General features: G+C 40.1%; 2 protein-coding genes and 1 pseudogene across 2 annotated transcripts; 1 reads left to right on the forward strand and 2 right to left on the reverse strand.

The window, feature by feature from the left end:
* Positions 1-1,898: 1,898 nt before the first annotated feature.
* LOC121053812 (indole-3-acetate beta-glucosyltransferase-like) lies at positions 1,899-5,231 on the forward strand. The gene is made up of 2 exons (XM_040521674.1): positions 1,899-2,591; positions 4,428-5,231. Exons 1-2 carry the CDS (start codon positions 1,899-1,901, stop codon positions 5,229-5,231), a joined length of 1,497 nt encoding a protein of 498 aa, XP_040377608.1.
* Positions 5,232-5,301: 70 nt separating this feature from the next.
* On the reverse strand, positions 5,302-6,431 carry LOC102703954 (annotated as a pseudogene).
* A 1,284-nt stretch (positions 6,432-7,715) lies between these two features.
* Positions 7,716-8,416, reverse strand: LOC102718814 (germin-like protein 3-5). The gene has a single exon (XM_006650367.2). It carries the CDS (start codon positions 8,407-8,409, stop codon positions 7,717-7,719), a length of 693 nt encoding a protein of 230 aa, XP_006650430.2. The 5' UTR covers positions 8,410-8,416; the 3' UTR covers position 7,716.
* Positions 8,417-15,580: the final 7,164 nt, after the last annotated feature.

The raw sequence follows: 15,580 nt of genomic DNA on the forward strand, positions 1-15,580 counted from the left end.
ATTAACCTAGACATATCTATAAATAATATACATAATACATATGAATCTAGATATAGTCAAAACATCTTACAATCTCTCTATTACCATAGAAAAAACATTAAATCTATTAGCAAAGAAAGAAAATACTCTTCATCATAGAACACTGCAGGTGATACAAGCAGATAACTGCAGCTAGTGTTGACGAAACTGCGGTAACCACCATGATAATTGTGTTTACTGTGGTCATTGCTGGGGCGCGGTAGCGGTAGGGGACAATATGGCCAAATGAAATTTGATCGAATTCAAAAAATTAAAATATTCTATTTTGAGGTACTTTATCAAGGAGGGTAAATAAACTCATAATATATTTATGGTATACCCGTACCTAGGGTATCCATAACTTGTATGTAGCAATATAGGGAAGGAGTACCATACTAAGAAAACAATATTATCTTGTATAAGGTCAGATTGAGTTTGGTTATATCTGGATTGTATATCGAGATTGTTGGACTCTACCGTATCTGGGTTGTAACCCTGTCCATCACTATATAAGGGGACATGGGCTCCTCTCAAGGGGTACATCATATTCAGATTGATTATTTTATTGTTGATCTGTTCACCATCGAATACCATCGTTAAACAGGAGTATGGTATTATCTCGCATATCGAGAGAGTGAACTTAGGTAACTCCTTCGTCTACATTTATCCATTGATTTTTATGCCTCGTTAGCCACCTCGTAGTATTACTGCTTATCCAAATCGTCAAAAATATTCTTCTTCAAAGAAAAATAAGAGTGATGTCCGACTGAACAATCCCAGTATGTCTCTTTTAGGACCCTTTGAATCAAATAATGTGTATAGGAATTTTGTATCATTCAAATCATATATGATTTTTTTGTATATAGCCTTCTGAAATTCATAAGAAATGACACAATGCCTATAGATTTTGAACAAAAGTTCACAAAAAATTCAACCAATTGGAAAATCTTCTTTCAGTCTCTCTCTCTCTCATTTGATTCAAGTATTTTTCATGTGTTCTATCCAAATAACCATTCCTTTGCTTTGCAATCATTTGTAATACATTTGTGTTCCTATCGAAATATTATGTTTTTTTCTATCTTCCGTTATAAAGGAGTCTCTTATCTCTTACTAGCTCCGTTTTATAATGTAAGATATTTGACCTTTTGTTTGCAATGTTTGACTATTCGTCTTATTCAAAAATTAAAATTTAGTATAAATATAAAAATGACAAGTTGTGCTTAAAGTTCTTTTAATAATAAAGCAAGTCACAAGCAAAACGGATGATATTTCCATAATTTTTTAAATAAGACAAATGATAAATATTTAAAAAAATCAAACATCTTATATTATGAAACGGAGATACTAACCATTTTCGGAAAGCTAGCTGTCGTTAGTCCAAATTTGTTTTTTAAAGTTAAGAGTGTGCCAAACGTGATCCATCTCCCAAAGTTAAACAAGCCAGGCCACCTGACACGTGTCACTCACTGCATATATAGATGTGAACCGAAACCATGCATGCGCTGCGGCTGCCCACGAGATTTCCCTTCCTCTTCGAGCACATCCATTTCCAGAGCATGGACTCGGTTCACCGCGCTTCCGCTGCGGCTGACAGGTGGGGCCCACCGCTCCAAAAAGGGCTCGCTTTTAATCAGCAGGGTTGGCGTTGCTACTGGAGTTTTAATGGCGCCAGCAGCAACAGCAGCAGAGGAGATTACGATGCCAGAAAATGAGTCACCATTTCACACTTTTGCATTCGTATATGAGATGATCATCTCGTGATCGATCTGATCGTCTCCGACCTGCCGCTGCTGTTGCAGATTGAATTCTCCTTTCTTTCGTTTTGGTGTTCTTTTCAGAGGAATTGGAATTCGATCTCCGAGCTAGGTAGGTAGGTAGCCATGGCGCATGTGCTTGTCGTGCCGTACCCTAGCCAGGGGCACATGAACCCGATGCTGGAGTTCGCGAGGAAGCTGGCGTCCAAGGGCGTGGCGGTGACCGTGGTCACCACCCGCTTCATCGCGCGGACGACGGCGGCGGCGTCCGCCGGTGGCGTCGACGCCGGGCCCGGGGTGCGGGTGGAGGCCATCTCCGACGGCCACGACGAGGGCGGCGTCGCGTCGGCGGCGAGCCTGGAGGGGTACCTCGCGGCACTCGACGCCGCCGGGGCCGCGTCGCTCGCCGAGCTCGTCTCCGGGGCGCGTGCGGGCGCGGGGGCGGGGCGCCTGGCCCCGTTCACGTGCGTGGTGTACGACACGTTCGCGCCGTGGGCGGCGCGGGTGGCGCGCGGCCTCGGCCTGCCGGCCGTGGCGTTCTGCACGCAGTCGTGCGCCGTCAGCGCGGTGTACCACTACGTCCACGAGGGGAAGCTCGCCGTGCCGCCGGCGCCGGCGGACGGCCACGGCGCTGCGCCGGCGATGACCAGGAGCGCCCCCTTCGCGGGGCTGCCGGAGATGGAGAGGTGGGAGCTCCCGTCGTTCGTGCTCGGCGAGGGCCCGTACCCGACGCTCGCCGCGTTAGCGCTCAGCCAGTTCGCCGACGCGGGGAAGGACGACTGGGTGCTCTTCAACTCGTTCGACGAGCTAGAGCACGAGGTTAGTGAAGAATATGTAGTATTTTTTAATAGAAAAACTTGGATTACTCTCTCCGGTAAAAAAATATTACTCCATTCATTTTTTTATTGATTGACATGGTTGAATTTTGGATTTACGTTTGTCTCTTTGTTTTATTCAAATTTTTCTCCAAAATGCAAAACTATAAATTGTATTGAAAGTTACTTTAGTAATAAACTAAATCATAACAAAATAATTAATAATTATTAAATATTGAATAAGACGAATGGTCAAATATAGATCCAAAAGTCAACGGAGAATATTAAAAAATGGTGGGAGTACTTCAGTTTCAAGATATAAGATTTTTTTAGGTTGTGTAGTATATTAAGAAAATGTTAAAAATTCACTTTTAATTATTTTGATGATCAATTTTTAAATGTTGAATTGATTATATTGTCTTTCTAATTAGTTGATTGGTTCTGAAATTATTAAAATAATTAAAATCATGGTAATCCGTGCAAAAATGCTTACATTGTGTTATAAATTTGAATCATAAATACTTATATTTTAGAACGGATGAATTATTTGACATTAAGATCAGAGTAAATAAAACCTTTAAGATTTTAACCATCAATAATTTTTAAATGTTTATTTAAAAACAAAATATATGATATATGTAGGTTTATCTAGAAAATAACTATTATAATACTAAGCTTCATATTTTATAAAGCTTACTCTAATACTCCATCTGTTTTTATTTACCACCATGACTATTGGGTGTACATTTAATCATTCGTCTTATTAAAATAATTAATTTTTATGATTTGATTTAGTAGTTAAGAGACTTTAAAATGGCTTACAATATTGCATATTTGCAAAAAAAAAGTTAGAATAAGACGGATGACGAAACATAGATACAAAAGTCAAATACTCAAATTAAAAAAATGCAAAGGAAGTATAAAATTGATTGTCAAACCTTTAGATAGAATCTTGTTCTAAATGTAAATTTTTTTTACTGAAAGAAATATTATTTTAAAGTAATTATTTAAATTACTCTTTCTTTGAAGAATTATTTACTCATTTTTTTTGCTTGTTGATAGATTCATCGTAGCTAGCATCATGGCCCATGCATATAGCTTGATAGCCTTCGTAGACTGTTGGCAGTTGGGACAAGAGGTGATAAAGCCCACAGGCCTTATTGGAATGTGAGAATGTCATATGATTTTTGAAAAAACAGAAAAATGATTGGATAATTAAATTCGTTGAAATCTATCTATTTTCATTGTCATACCAATTACCAAAGTACGTACTATATACAAAGTTCTAGACAATTGGATGCATGGGTGCGAGTACATATATTTATGCGCTTGGGTGTGGGCACAGCATAAGCCTAAAAATATTTTGAGTTTTAATTTTCTGATTCCCCTGATTAATTTGCATAGAAAAATATTTCATCTTCTGACAATATGATACATTCGGAATGTGACGAGAATGGTGCAATAGTTAATGATGGCGAGACTGGGAGGTGGAGGAGGCAATGTTACATGAAAATCTCAGAAATGTTACAGGGGATATATAGTTGTAGAAGTTAGAAGAATTTTGTGCATTTCCTTATCCAAGTTTGTCCGCATATCTAGAAATTTCAATTTTTGATGGTTTAATATTTTGATATAGATAAACAAATGTATTGAAATAACTTTACCAAAATTTTGGTATCAAACCAAACAACCTACTTTACCAAAATTTTTGCTTGCCAATTCTTTTTTGTTAAGTTTGAGAAATATAGATGCAATGCAATCCAAACAAGCGCAGATTGAACTTGACACGGCAAAATGGAGTAATTAACACTCTCATCATACATGTGATTAACTGTTCTAGGTGTTGGCTGGGCTGTCGACCCAGTGGAAAGCCCGAGCCATCGGCCCATGCGTGCCACTCCCCGCCGCCGGCGACGGCGCCACCGGCGGCTTCACCTACGGCGCGAACCTGCTCGACCCGGAGGACGCCTGCATCCAGTGGCTCGACGCCAAGCCGCCGAGCTCCGTCGCCTACGTCTCCTTCGGCAGCTTCGCGTCCCTCGGCGAAGCCCAGACGGAGGAGCTGGCCCGCGGCCTCCTCGCCGCCGGCAAGCCGTTCCTGTGGGTGGTCAGGGCCACCGAGGAGGCGCAGCTGCCGGGGCACCTCCTGGACGCCGCGGCGGCGTCGGGCGACGCGCTCGTCGTGAGGTGGAGCCCCCAGCTCGACGTGCTGGCGCACCGCGCCACGGGGTGCTTCGTCACGCACTGCGGCTGGAACTCCACGCTGGAGGCGCTCGGCTTCCGCGTGCCCATGGTGGCGCTGCCGCTGTGGACCGACCAGCCGACCAACGCGCTGCTCGTTGAGCGCGCCTGGGGCGCCGGCGTGCGCGCCCGCCGCGACCCCGCCGCGGGGATGTTCCTGCGCGGCGAGATCGAGCGGTGCGTGCGCGCGGTCATGGACGGCGGGGAGCTGGAGGGGAGCGCGGATGCCGGGGCGCGGCGGTGGAGCGACTCCGCGCGCGCCGCGGTCGCCGCCGGCGGCAGCTCCGACCGCAGCCTGGACGAGTTCGTGGAGTTCGTGCGCGCGGGCGCCGGCGCCGACGCCGGCGAGAAGTGGAAGGCTCTGGTTCGGGAGGGCAGCGAGGCTGCGGCGTCCGAGATGTGATCCGCAGAAGGTCGTGTAAATGTGACGTGGAGAGCGGGAATCCCGAGGCCTCTCACGTCGGATTGTCAAAGACTGGTCAGGTCAGATGATTAGCTTGTTTTCTTCCAAAGATGTCGCAAATAATAATTCAGATCTTAGTAGGTGGAACTGGAAGGTTGATCTCGTCGAGAAATTGGACATTATGTCACTTTCCAATAGTTGGTTACGCCAAAATGCCATTCCGTGGAATCGCATATTTAAAATGCTACTCCGAACCCTTCCTTCACATTTATTTTGCCATTTCGGTTAATTCAGGCATTTTCAGTGGTTTTCTCGACACGGAGAGACGAAAATACCCCTGTTCGCCCTGAGCTCCTATGTAGAACCTGAAGAATGGGAGGACATGGACCATGGAGGTTGTAGCACATTGACTTGTGCTTCTCGCAGTTCACTTGCAGGAACAACACCTCCAGGTTCTTCTCGGCTAGTTGAGCAATCTGCACGACAATCGAACAAATTCTCCTCAGCGAAACGAACCAAAGGGGAAAAAAAAGCAAAGGAACGTTTGCTGTTCTTGGAAACTGAATAAAAAAGGAGCAGAATTTGAGCGTAGTTTTCTTCTACCTTGGGATGTAGGGTGCGACAGTCACCACAGCCGGGGGAGAAGAAGTCGACGTGTCGCCGGCGTTGAGGAGGGACTCGGCGAGTTCTTGCGCCGACTCGATCTCCCTCATGTTGGGCTGCAGCCCCTTCTCCCACCACCCCATGGCCTTCCCAATCGTCAGGTTCATCTGGAGGAGCCAACAAACAAACAAAAATACTCAAATTTTAGCATGCAAACTCCAACAGCTAAAACTGAATCCCAACACCAAAACGGTTAAAAATAGCATGTTTGTTTTATCCAAAAGCGTAGAACTAAAAAATAAATCCAAAAGAAGAACCTGATGAAAAAGAACATGGATTGAACCGATGAAGAGAACAAACGTGCCCAGGCAACGCTTGGAGATTCCACGACAGGAGCAGCCTCGCCTTCTTCTTCGTCAACGCCACCCTCCCACCGGGGAACGAGCTCCTGCTGATGTATCCACCAATCGGCAAGGACTCCGCCAGCGCCGCCGCGCCCCTAACCACCCGGCCGGCGACCTCCCCCCCCCCCCTCCCCCCCGCGCCCCCCGCGCACGGAGGCGCCACCACGCTGCCGCTGCACAGTGCCTCAGCCATGGCTAACACCTTCTTCTTCTTCAGCGTGCGAGCGACAGAGAAAAGAGATAGAGGTCGGGGAGGAGATTAACAACAGTGGTATTTTCGTCCCTCTGCGTCCGGAAAATCACTGAAAATGTTTGAATAGGCCGAAATGGTAAATAAATGTTGAGCACTTGTTCAGGGTGGCATTTTAAATGTGCGATTTTGCGGAGTGGTATTTTGGCGGAACCAACTATTAAGAGTGGTATAATGTTTAATTTCTCGAACTCATCAGATTAATTCACAATTATTCTTATGATGTTTTGGCCCACACAAATCAGTCTTCACAAACTGGCATTATCTCCATGTCATAACTCTTCCTCCTCCCCACGCTCTTCCTATTCGGGAAAATCATTGGTGAGGTTTAAACTACATATTGAGGAGGGGGTGGGCCGGAGGACCTCGACCTATACTGTTGTGACAAAGGCGGAGGAGTTGACGTTGCTTTAGGGTGTCGCCAATGTCAAAAGTGCCTATGCTCCAGCTTCTGCTCCTCTCCTCCTCTTTGCGCTTGTCGAGGAGTGAGATCCTGATTACGATATCTAGGGGATGTAGTGACATCTTGTATCAAGCCACTCGTGATATAGCATTAAAAAAGAGAGGAATACATAGATTTATGTTAGTTCTGACCTTGAAGTAGGTAGTAGCCACTATCCAGTTGTTAACGCCAGATTTTGAAAAATTACCATTATAGATTAAACCACGATTAAAGACCGAATCGGACAGGAAAATGGCAATCAGACAAATGCCGTGAATTCTTATGATGGTATTTCTTATACCAACAATAACTATTCTTAGTGTGTCAATTAGTGTTGAGTTAGTAGTAACCAAAGAAGACTAGATATTTAATAATATATATTGGATGGTTGTGATGAAGCATGGAGTATGATCCAATGGCTCTTGTTTTGTTTGTGGCGATGCAGCTCAACATATATGGAGTTTTTGCGCTGATACGAACTGGGTTACTATATGCCCGGAGAATGAGATTTGACAAACATGAATAGACAATGGGGACATATTATCAAGACAATTCCATTTATTTTATTTTATTTATTGAAAAGAGGAAAAACATAAGAAAATAGAGTAGTATAGTACATTTTTAATTACTTTCCTTTCTACTGATAAACTTGCATGGTCGAGGAGGCCATGTTTATTAAATCCAATATTACATGCATGCAACTGCACAAACATATATTAATTTGTTTTGTGCCACATATCGAATATTACCAGCTGCAGAGACATCCGTAAAGATATTAATCCTGGATCAGTATCCTCCGGTGAACTTGGACTTGAGCAGCTCAACGACGCCGGCGTCCACCCGGAGAGCCTTGACGAGCACCGGCGTCGGGATGGGCGGGTTGGAGCCGAACAACGTCAGCGGCACGAACACGATGCCGGGGTTCTGGCTGTTGAAAGAGACGATCATGGTGGCCTCCGTCTTGCCGACGTTGAACTGGAAGTGCATCAGCCCCCTCGGGATGACGAACGTCTCGCCGGCGCGGACCACCTTGGAGTACAGCCTGTTCCCGCTGTCGAGGCTGCCGATGATGCCGACGAGGAGCTCGCCGCGGAGCACGACGCCGACCTCGGTGGCGCGCGGGTGGACGTGCGGCGGGTTGGTGCCGACGGGGGCGAAGTCGACGCGGTTCATGGACACGCCGAGCGTGTTGACGCCGGGCCACCCGGCGACGTCGAGCTCCGTGACGTTGGAGCCGTTCGGGTTGGCGTTCACGTCGCCGCCCGTGGCTAGCCTGGACGAGAAGAGGAACTCGTCGCCGGCCGCCGACGCGGGCTTGCAGGGGTGCCCGTTCACCGTCACCTCGCTGCCGAGGTCGGCGACGCAGAAGTCCTGGAGAGGGTCGGGGTCGGTGGCCCGGACCAGCACGGGCGCCCGCTGCAGGAGCAGCACGACGATGAACACCACCCCAGCTGCTAGGGTTTTGAAGCCGTACTCCATTGCCAATCAACTACGTACTCCGTAGCAAATTAAACTAGACACTAGTGCTTCGATATCTCACTTCTGAGCTGATTAGATTTTGATGAGCTAGCTATCAAGCTAGCTTTGTTTGCTGTACTTAATCTGCTTGGTAATGTTGATGAGCTAGCTAGCTTTGGAGCCCTTTATATAGGGGAGCACGCATGCATGGGCCATGCACAAATAATATTTGTTGAGTTGGCATACGTTGAGAAATTTACAATAATTTATTTCAGAGTCGTCGATTAGCTTGGTCGAAATGACAAAAATACAGGTTAGCAGTCAAGCCTCATGCTCCAGGGAGGCTGCTAAGGAACAGGGACCTGTACTGGCTAATAGCGTTTTTTTTCCCCCCCTTTTTGAAAACTACTGAGTAGCTATTACATTGCTCTATCAGAAAGAAAGAAAGAGTCGTACTTGGCTACGTGTCTTGCTTCGTGTATTCGCCATCCAAGTTGTAATTCTCATGACCTAATTAACAAGATGGTTTAATTTATTCTCAATCATTTTACATGCATATATCTCTCTAGCTAGGCCTACTAGTGATCAATGCCTTCTTAATTTTGATTTTTTTTTATTTTCGTTGTTTGCTGACAAGTTAAGAGGATAATCAGCGAGCATTGCAAAATATCGGTGAAATTTCTCGCTAAAACTCTCTCTATATGCCTTTGATTGGACATATCCTCTCATCGTGGTAGTAAATTATAATGTGAATTATTCGTGTTAAGTAAAAATGATAGGAAGTACATCTCGTCTCCGGTGTATTGTACTGATAGTGGAATTTAATCGATGCCGTTGATCCATTTGTATTGTGATTAAATTATACTAGCAACTAGCAACAATATTATGTGTGGTAGAAATTTGAAGGGGTAATATCGTCCTTTTAATTGGGATCTTTATTAAAAAAATACAAAATACTACTAATTAATTAATTAACAAAATATAAAATATCATTTTTAATCAATAACTTGGATTAGTTCTACTGATAGTATAATTCTATCAGCAGAATGTACAGGACCCTTTCCAAGATATATTAACTCTAAAATATTCTATTCTTGCCGGCGTTGATTAGATTAAGAATTTGTCTTAAAACTGTCAAGAGGTTTACCATTAAACTCTTTAGATTTAGTTTTGAAAGATACAATACCTCAAACATTCGGAATTAATCATGCACTAAATTTTCTTTAGAAAACTCTTACAAACAAAACCATTTGATTTAACAAGATGGTAGTTTACAAGAAATCTAGATTTACTCCGAGCATGTCACCTCAGGCGTTTGCATGAATTTTATAAGAAAATTTCGTGCTCCGATCCATATTTGTAAGATTTTTTGGTCTTACTTACATTTATTTATAAGATTTGTTTCGGTCCAACAAAAAAGTATCTTGGGGTAGGTACCGGTACCTTGAGGTATCAAATCGTTTTTCACCATTAGATCTAGCTGAGTAGTATGTATACTGTTAGATCTAACGATCATAAATAATTTGGTATCTTAAGTATATTTTGTTGGACCGAAGCAAATATGTTTGTTTATATCCTGCTTGTCGTCACCACCTGCGTGGTACCTGTTGTCCATTGCACGCTGCTTGGGGTCAGCTAGTAGTGGATCCACCTCTTGGTCAGATGAGCTGACTGACTGGACTCTGCCGCTGCCAAGTCGGCTTTGTAAATTTTTCTGGTGAAATCTTCTAGAAAGAGGATAGTTGAGTATGCAGTAGACATCTATTACATCTTTTCGTTTCTGCTTATGTTTATGTCCAAATTTAAATTTTTAACCTTAAATTTAGAGTTATTTTTAGAGTTTTTTCATTATAGTTTATTTTTCAGTCTTGATTTCTAGATAACTAATAATACATATATAAAAAAGGATAGTTGAGTATGCAGTAGTTAACTATTTTTCATGAAAAAAGATAAACAATCACCTCTAGGCGAAAATTCCCATCTTAATGTGGTTTGTCATGTAAAATCGCCAAATAGGTGGTAGGAGAAGATAAACAAGGATGGGAAGCTATCAAGCAGGCAGCAATCCCCACCAACACAATTTCATTTTGTGCAAAATTTATTCTTTCTTTTTTTTTGATGAGATTAACCTTGTTATCTTTAGGCTGTCTTCCAAAAACTGCATGAGCGAAATAATCTTCCGTCTAAAAACCGGATCAGGAAGAGAGAATTTGAGTGAGTTAGTTGAAGTTGGTTACGTTTCTTGTTGCTTGGTTCATTTGCCAATCAATCTGTAATCCTTACCTAATTAAGCAGATGGTTTATTCAGTTACTTGTATCTCAACGGACTTATTAGTGAGCAATGTTAAGTTTATCTTCGTTGTTTGCTGAAAAGGAATAATTGTTTGGCTTTTTGATAAAAAAAAAGTTAAACGACATATTTTTTAAAAAATAATTTGTAATAAACTGTTATATAAGTATTCTTAGTGACCTACCTAAAAGCCAATGATGAAAAATAAATTTTAATAAAAAATCATAAAATCAACTTTAAATTTAAGAAAAACAGTGATGAAATGATGGAGTGGAAGAGGTCAGGGTATCAGACTCTCGTTGCATGTAAGAGGCAAATCTCTCTTCTGTTAGTTCAAATCATGTTAATCGTGTGTCAAAAGTCAGAGCGGCTCATATTCTTGCGAAAACTATTGTGATAATATCCTTTGCTATGTAATTTCGGTATCCGAAAGGCACCATATAATGATGTGTCATGATCAATAAAGAGTGGCATTCGCACATAACAAAATTCTCGGTGAAATTTCTCACTTAAACTAAAGCGAAATCTATCTATATTTATCTATATCTAAAGTTCTATATATACTAGTTTGGACTTTGGTGCTATGAGAAAGAAGATGATGATTAGACGGATCCTATATACCGTGATAGTATAGTTTCGTTGTTATCTTTTTTCGCTTATGCTTATATTTATAACAGGATATTTGAATTTATAATTTTAAATTTAGAGTTGATTTTAGAATTTTTTTTATTGTATTTTATTTTTTCAACCTTGGCTTATATGATCGCTAAGAATAAATATATAAAAAATATGTCGTTGGAAGTGTTAAACTAATGAAAATTTTTCAAGTACATTGCTGGAAGTGTTAAACTGATGTATAAGACTATTATATTCATGAGTTCGTTGTATGTAGTATTGTTCATAACAACATTTATCTTTTAGATAATGATAGCAACAGTTTTAATGATTATTTATTTGTTAATTAAAATATATATTTAGAATATATTTTTGGGTTACTATAAAAAAACATATTTGTGACATGTTATATATACAATCTAAATGCAATATAGAAGTCTAATCATTATTTTTGTCATAGGGGGAAAATGCTACACAAACACTTTTGCATATATATTAATTTTATCCGAATAATATAAACCCATTAAAACTTATGAATATTGGTTACACAACAAAGTTCTATATTTTAACAGTAGATTTTCCAAATTTATTCTTTTGTTTTGCGTGCAAAAGGCAAAACAGTTTTTCTTTTGCACCTAATAAATGGTCAACTAGCATTTGACGGATAGAAGGGGTAAAAAAGGATCAAAACAAAATTTAGAGATATATAAGGGATCATCACTTAGAAGAATAAAAGGGATCTACTAAAATTTGAGGGGCACACAAAGAAATTCCTCTAAAATTTCTGCTACAGCTAATATTGAACTATTTCCTCTCTTTTTTATGTTTAATTTTTGTTGACCTTTGAATATATGAGCGTCATCCTTTTGCTCCTTCTTACGCTTATAAACCAATTCTTTATTTTTTTAACCTTAATTTTAAAGTTGATTATGGAATTGTTTTATTGTATTTTATTTTTCAATATTATTTTTGGATCGCTTAAAACAAATTTATAAAATTTTATTTATAAATTATTTTATTAAAAGAAAATGCCAAAAGATGACCGTGCATATGTCAGCATTCATCTTCTTAAAAAGTATACAATTATATTTATTTTATTATGATTTAAATATTATTAAAGAAACTTTAAGCATGAATTATAATTTTGATAAAAAGAACTTAAATAAGACTAGTACATTAACAAATGTTCAAAATTTAACCGTGTCAAACAGTTAAAAATCAGAGGGAGTATTAAAAGAAATGGATGAGCAAAACCCATGCAGGGTATCATATTAAAAGAAATCATTCAGAAAGTTGCGTTCTTTTACGCAACTTATTCTCATTTTTTTCTCAATTTTTGCTCGCACATTTTCTAAATTGTTAAATAGTATATTTTTATAAAAAGTTTCTACATAAGAGTTCTTCATCTTTTATTTTTAGAATAGATTTTAATATATATTATAGTTAGTTTCATCATTTATACCATTAGATAACTATTTGAGAAATTATATAATTTTTTATTGTTTATCACTAAAAGAACACGTACAGCCTAATATTGGACTATTTCATCTATGGAGAATACTTATTTTATAAAATAAATGCCTACAAATTAAGCAATGACACAAAACCCTGGTTAGCTCCGGTTTTTGCAGTATTGGACCTTTTCCAAGAATAAATTACAAAAATAGACCGGTTAAAAGAACTATTTTATAAAATTGACTGTTTGCTCCGCGGCACCTCCAACGAAGAGGAGATCCTTCATCTAGTCATCTTCGCGTTAGGAAATTAAGATGGGTTGTACTTAGTCAGCAAAGGTCTATAGTGAGCCCTGCCGTGAAGATGAATGACCTACGCGCTTAAAAGGGTGGCATGGAGCAAACCAATATATTTTTTTAAATAAGTTTTGGAACCTCTCCATTTTCATAATTACTTCTAAAAATAGTCAAATTGCATAAATTTTGACGCTTAACTTTTAATTTTCAACATTATCTACAAATCGGTCAAGCTTCTCACATCTAATTAAATTTGTTTAATCTGGGGTCGACAAGCAGCCGAGTGGCCATTCCCGCCAAGCAGAAACCGCCAATTTCTGCCATCCAGAGTTTGAGCGAGATAACCTGGCAAGAAACACCTGCTGGGCAGAGACGGATTATTGGTGGCTGTTGGGTTTTGATTACTTTTCAAAGTATGAAATATGCAGGTACATATGCAGCCAGCAATAATTTTGGTTCTTGTTTGAAAACTATTCTTCTAAATAGTCTCCCTGTTTAGCTAGAGCTCGATCGGTTTAGTGTACTTGGACGTATATGCATTAAGCTTTCCATAATTTACCAGGAGCTAAACAGAAACTAGCTAGGAAATATAAATATAACATAAATACTTATTTGTTTTTAAAGTAGACGAATATGTTGAATTTTGAAATGATGTTTGCTGATTCATTTTATTAAAAATACAAAAATAAAAAACTATATGTCATACTTAAAGTTTATTTAACATTTTTTTATAATGGATGAAAACATCTAGTCTGGTAAAAGCAGCAGTCACTTATTACAAACATTTAGACTACACGTCTAGAAATATGATTGACAACGGGGCAGGTCGTTGCCGGGTTGTGCAAGAACAGTGCCAGCCCCACCTGAACTTCTCCCCGACCCCAGCCCCGAAATCGAAAATGGGATAAAATTCTTCCCTGGCCTCGACCTCGACGGATCCTTGGACCTGGACGGGCCCCGGTGCCCTAGACAAATAATGCACAGAAAGAAAAGAAAGAGGAACTCACCGTCGGAGAGGGAAGTGAAGATAGCGGTCACTGGCTCACCACCCCGCCGGGCCGCCCCGTCGCCTCACCTAGTGACTGGTCATGAGAGAGAGTGTGTGAGAGTGAGGAAGAGAGAGTGCAACTGCCAGCTAGGGTTTGTGTAGATTTTTATTGGGCTTTTAGTCTTTTGGACCTTCAATTTACTATATTTTAAAGTGTAATAAACCTGTTGGGTCTTCGAGGGTATAAACCTAGACCCAGCCTTGAATCCCTGCAGGGCCAAAATATTCCCTGATCCATGGGGGAAATTGCCATCTCTATTTAGCAACACTACAAAGTTTAGAGATGACAAAAGGCAAAACGAAGCACCAAACATAAACATATAGGATAATGCTTACCAATAAGGAGAAACACACTTAAAAAGACAACCTATTACTAAATCTACATCCATAGCTGACGAAAATTTAGTCTCTAAAATACGACATGCTTCGACAATAAGCTCCTTATCATCATCACGTTCTTTAACAAACAAAGTAAGTCACAGTAAAATAAATGATGCTCAAGTAAATGTTACAAATAAGATAAGGGACCAAACATCTGTATTCAAGGGTGTTATTTATTAAAAATGGAGAGAACATGTATAAGGTCATGCGTATTGCACTATTGCCTTGATTTTCTGGTAAAAAAGTTGGGTATATATGTTAGGATTGGTAGAGCGTGTTGCCCCTAGACAGATAGGACCATGCAGATTGACGAGCTACTGCGGTAATCTTTTCGCTGTTCTTCTGACATAAACAACACACACATATTTACAGTGTAACGTAGATGATTCAGATTCTGTTAGGATTGGAATCCTTTTAGCTACTGTAGAGGGGTACAATATATAGCTAGCACTTGGGGTATTTTTTACTGTTGAATCAAAACAAAAGGATCAGATTTGTTACTACGAACATTAATTGCTACATGAGCGAATAATACTTTAACAACACTACAGATGGAGTACTCCGGCACTATTCATGATTTTTTTCACTGTTTCACTCATATAAACAGTTTGCAGTAATGCAAATGATCCAGACCCCCTCAGCTAGTACATGGATCGCCTATGACACGAAGAACCTTAGGTGTAAATGATACTCTTGTCAGAAATCTAATCAACGACGTACTTTAGTGTAAATATTTGTAAGTGCGAAGTTATACATATTAGTTCGATTATGAAAGTAAAAATAGAATGCTTACGATGTTTTCTAAATATAATATTGTAACCTCTAGTTTCAATTTTGAACTATAATAAATAAACGTTGTCCTTAGAACATAGAAATAAAGTTTTCATATAACTTTCAGCATAAGTTAACAACCAAAGTATTTAATGTATAATTTATAAGTTTAAACTTAAAATGCATACCTCAATTACTTATTGGGTATTCCAACTCTGCTTCCACAGTAAACAAAAGGATCCGTGCGTTGATTAGGTGGATCATATCAAATATAGGTGTTGCAAATTTGTAGTTTAAACAATGGTAATTAATTACATGATATTTATGAAATATTTG

Source organism: Oryza brachyantha, chromosome 3 (genome assembly GCF_000231095.2).
Source record: "Oryza brachyantha chromosome 3, ObraRS2, whole genome shotgun sequence".
NCBI lineage: Eukaryota > Viridiplantae > Streptophyta > Magnoliopsida > Poales > Poaceae > Oryza > Oryza brachyantha.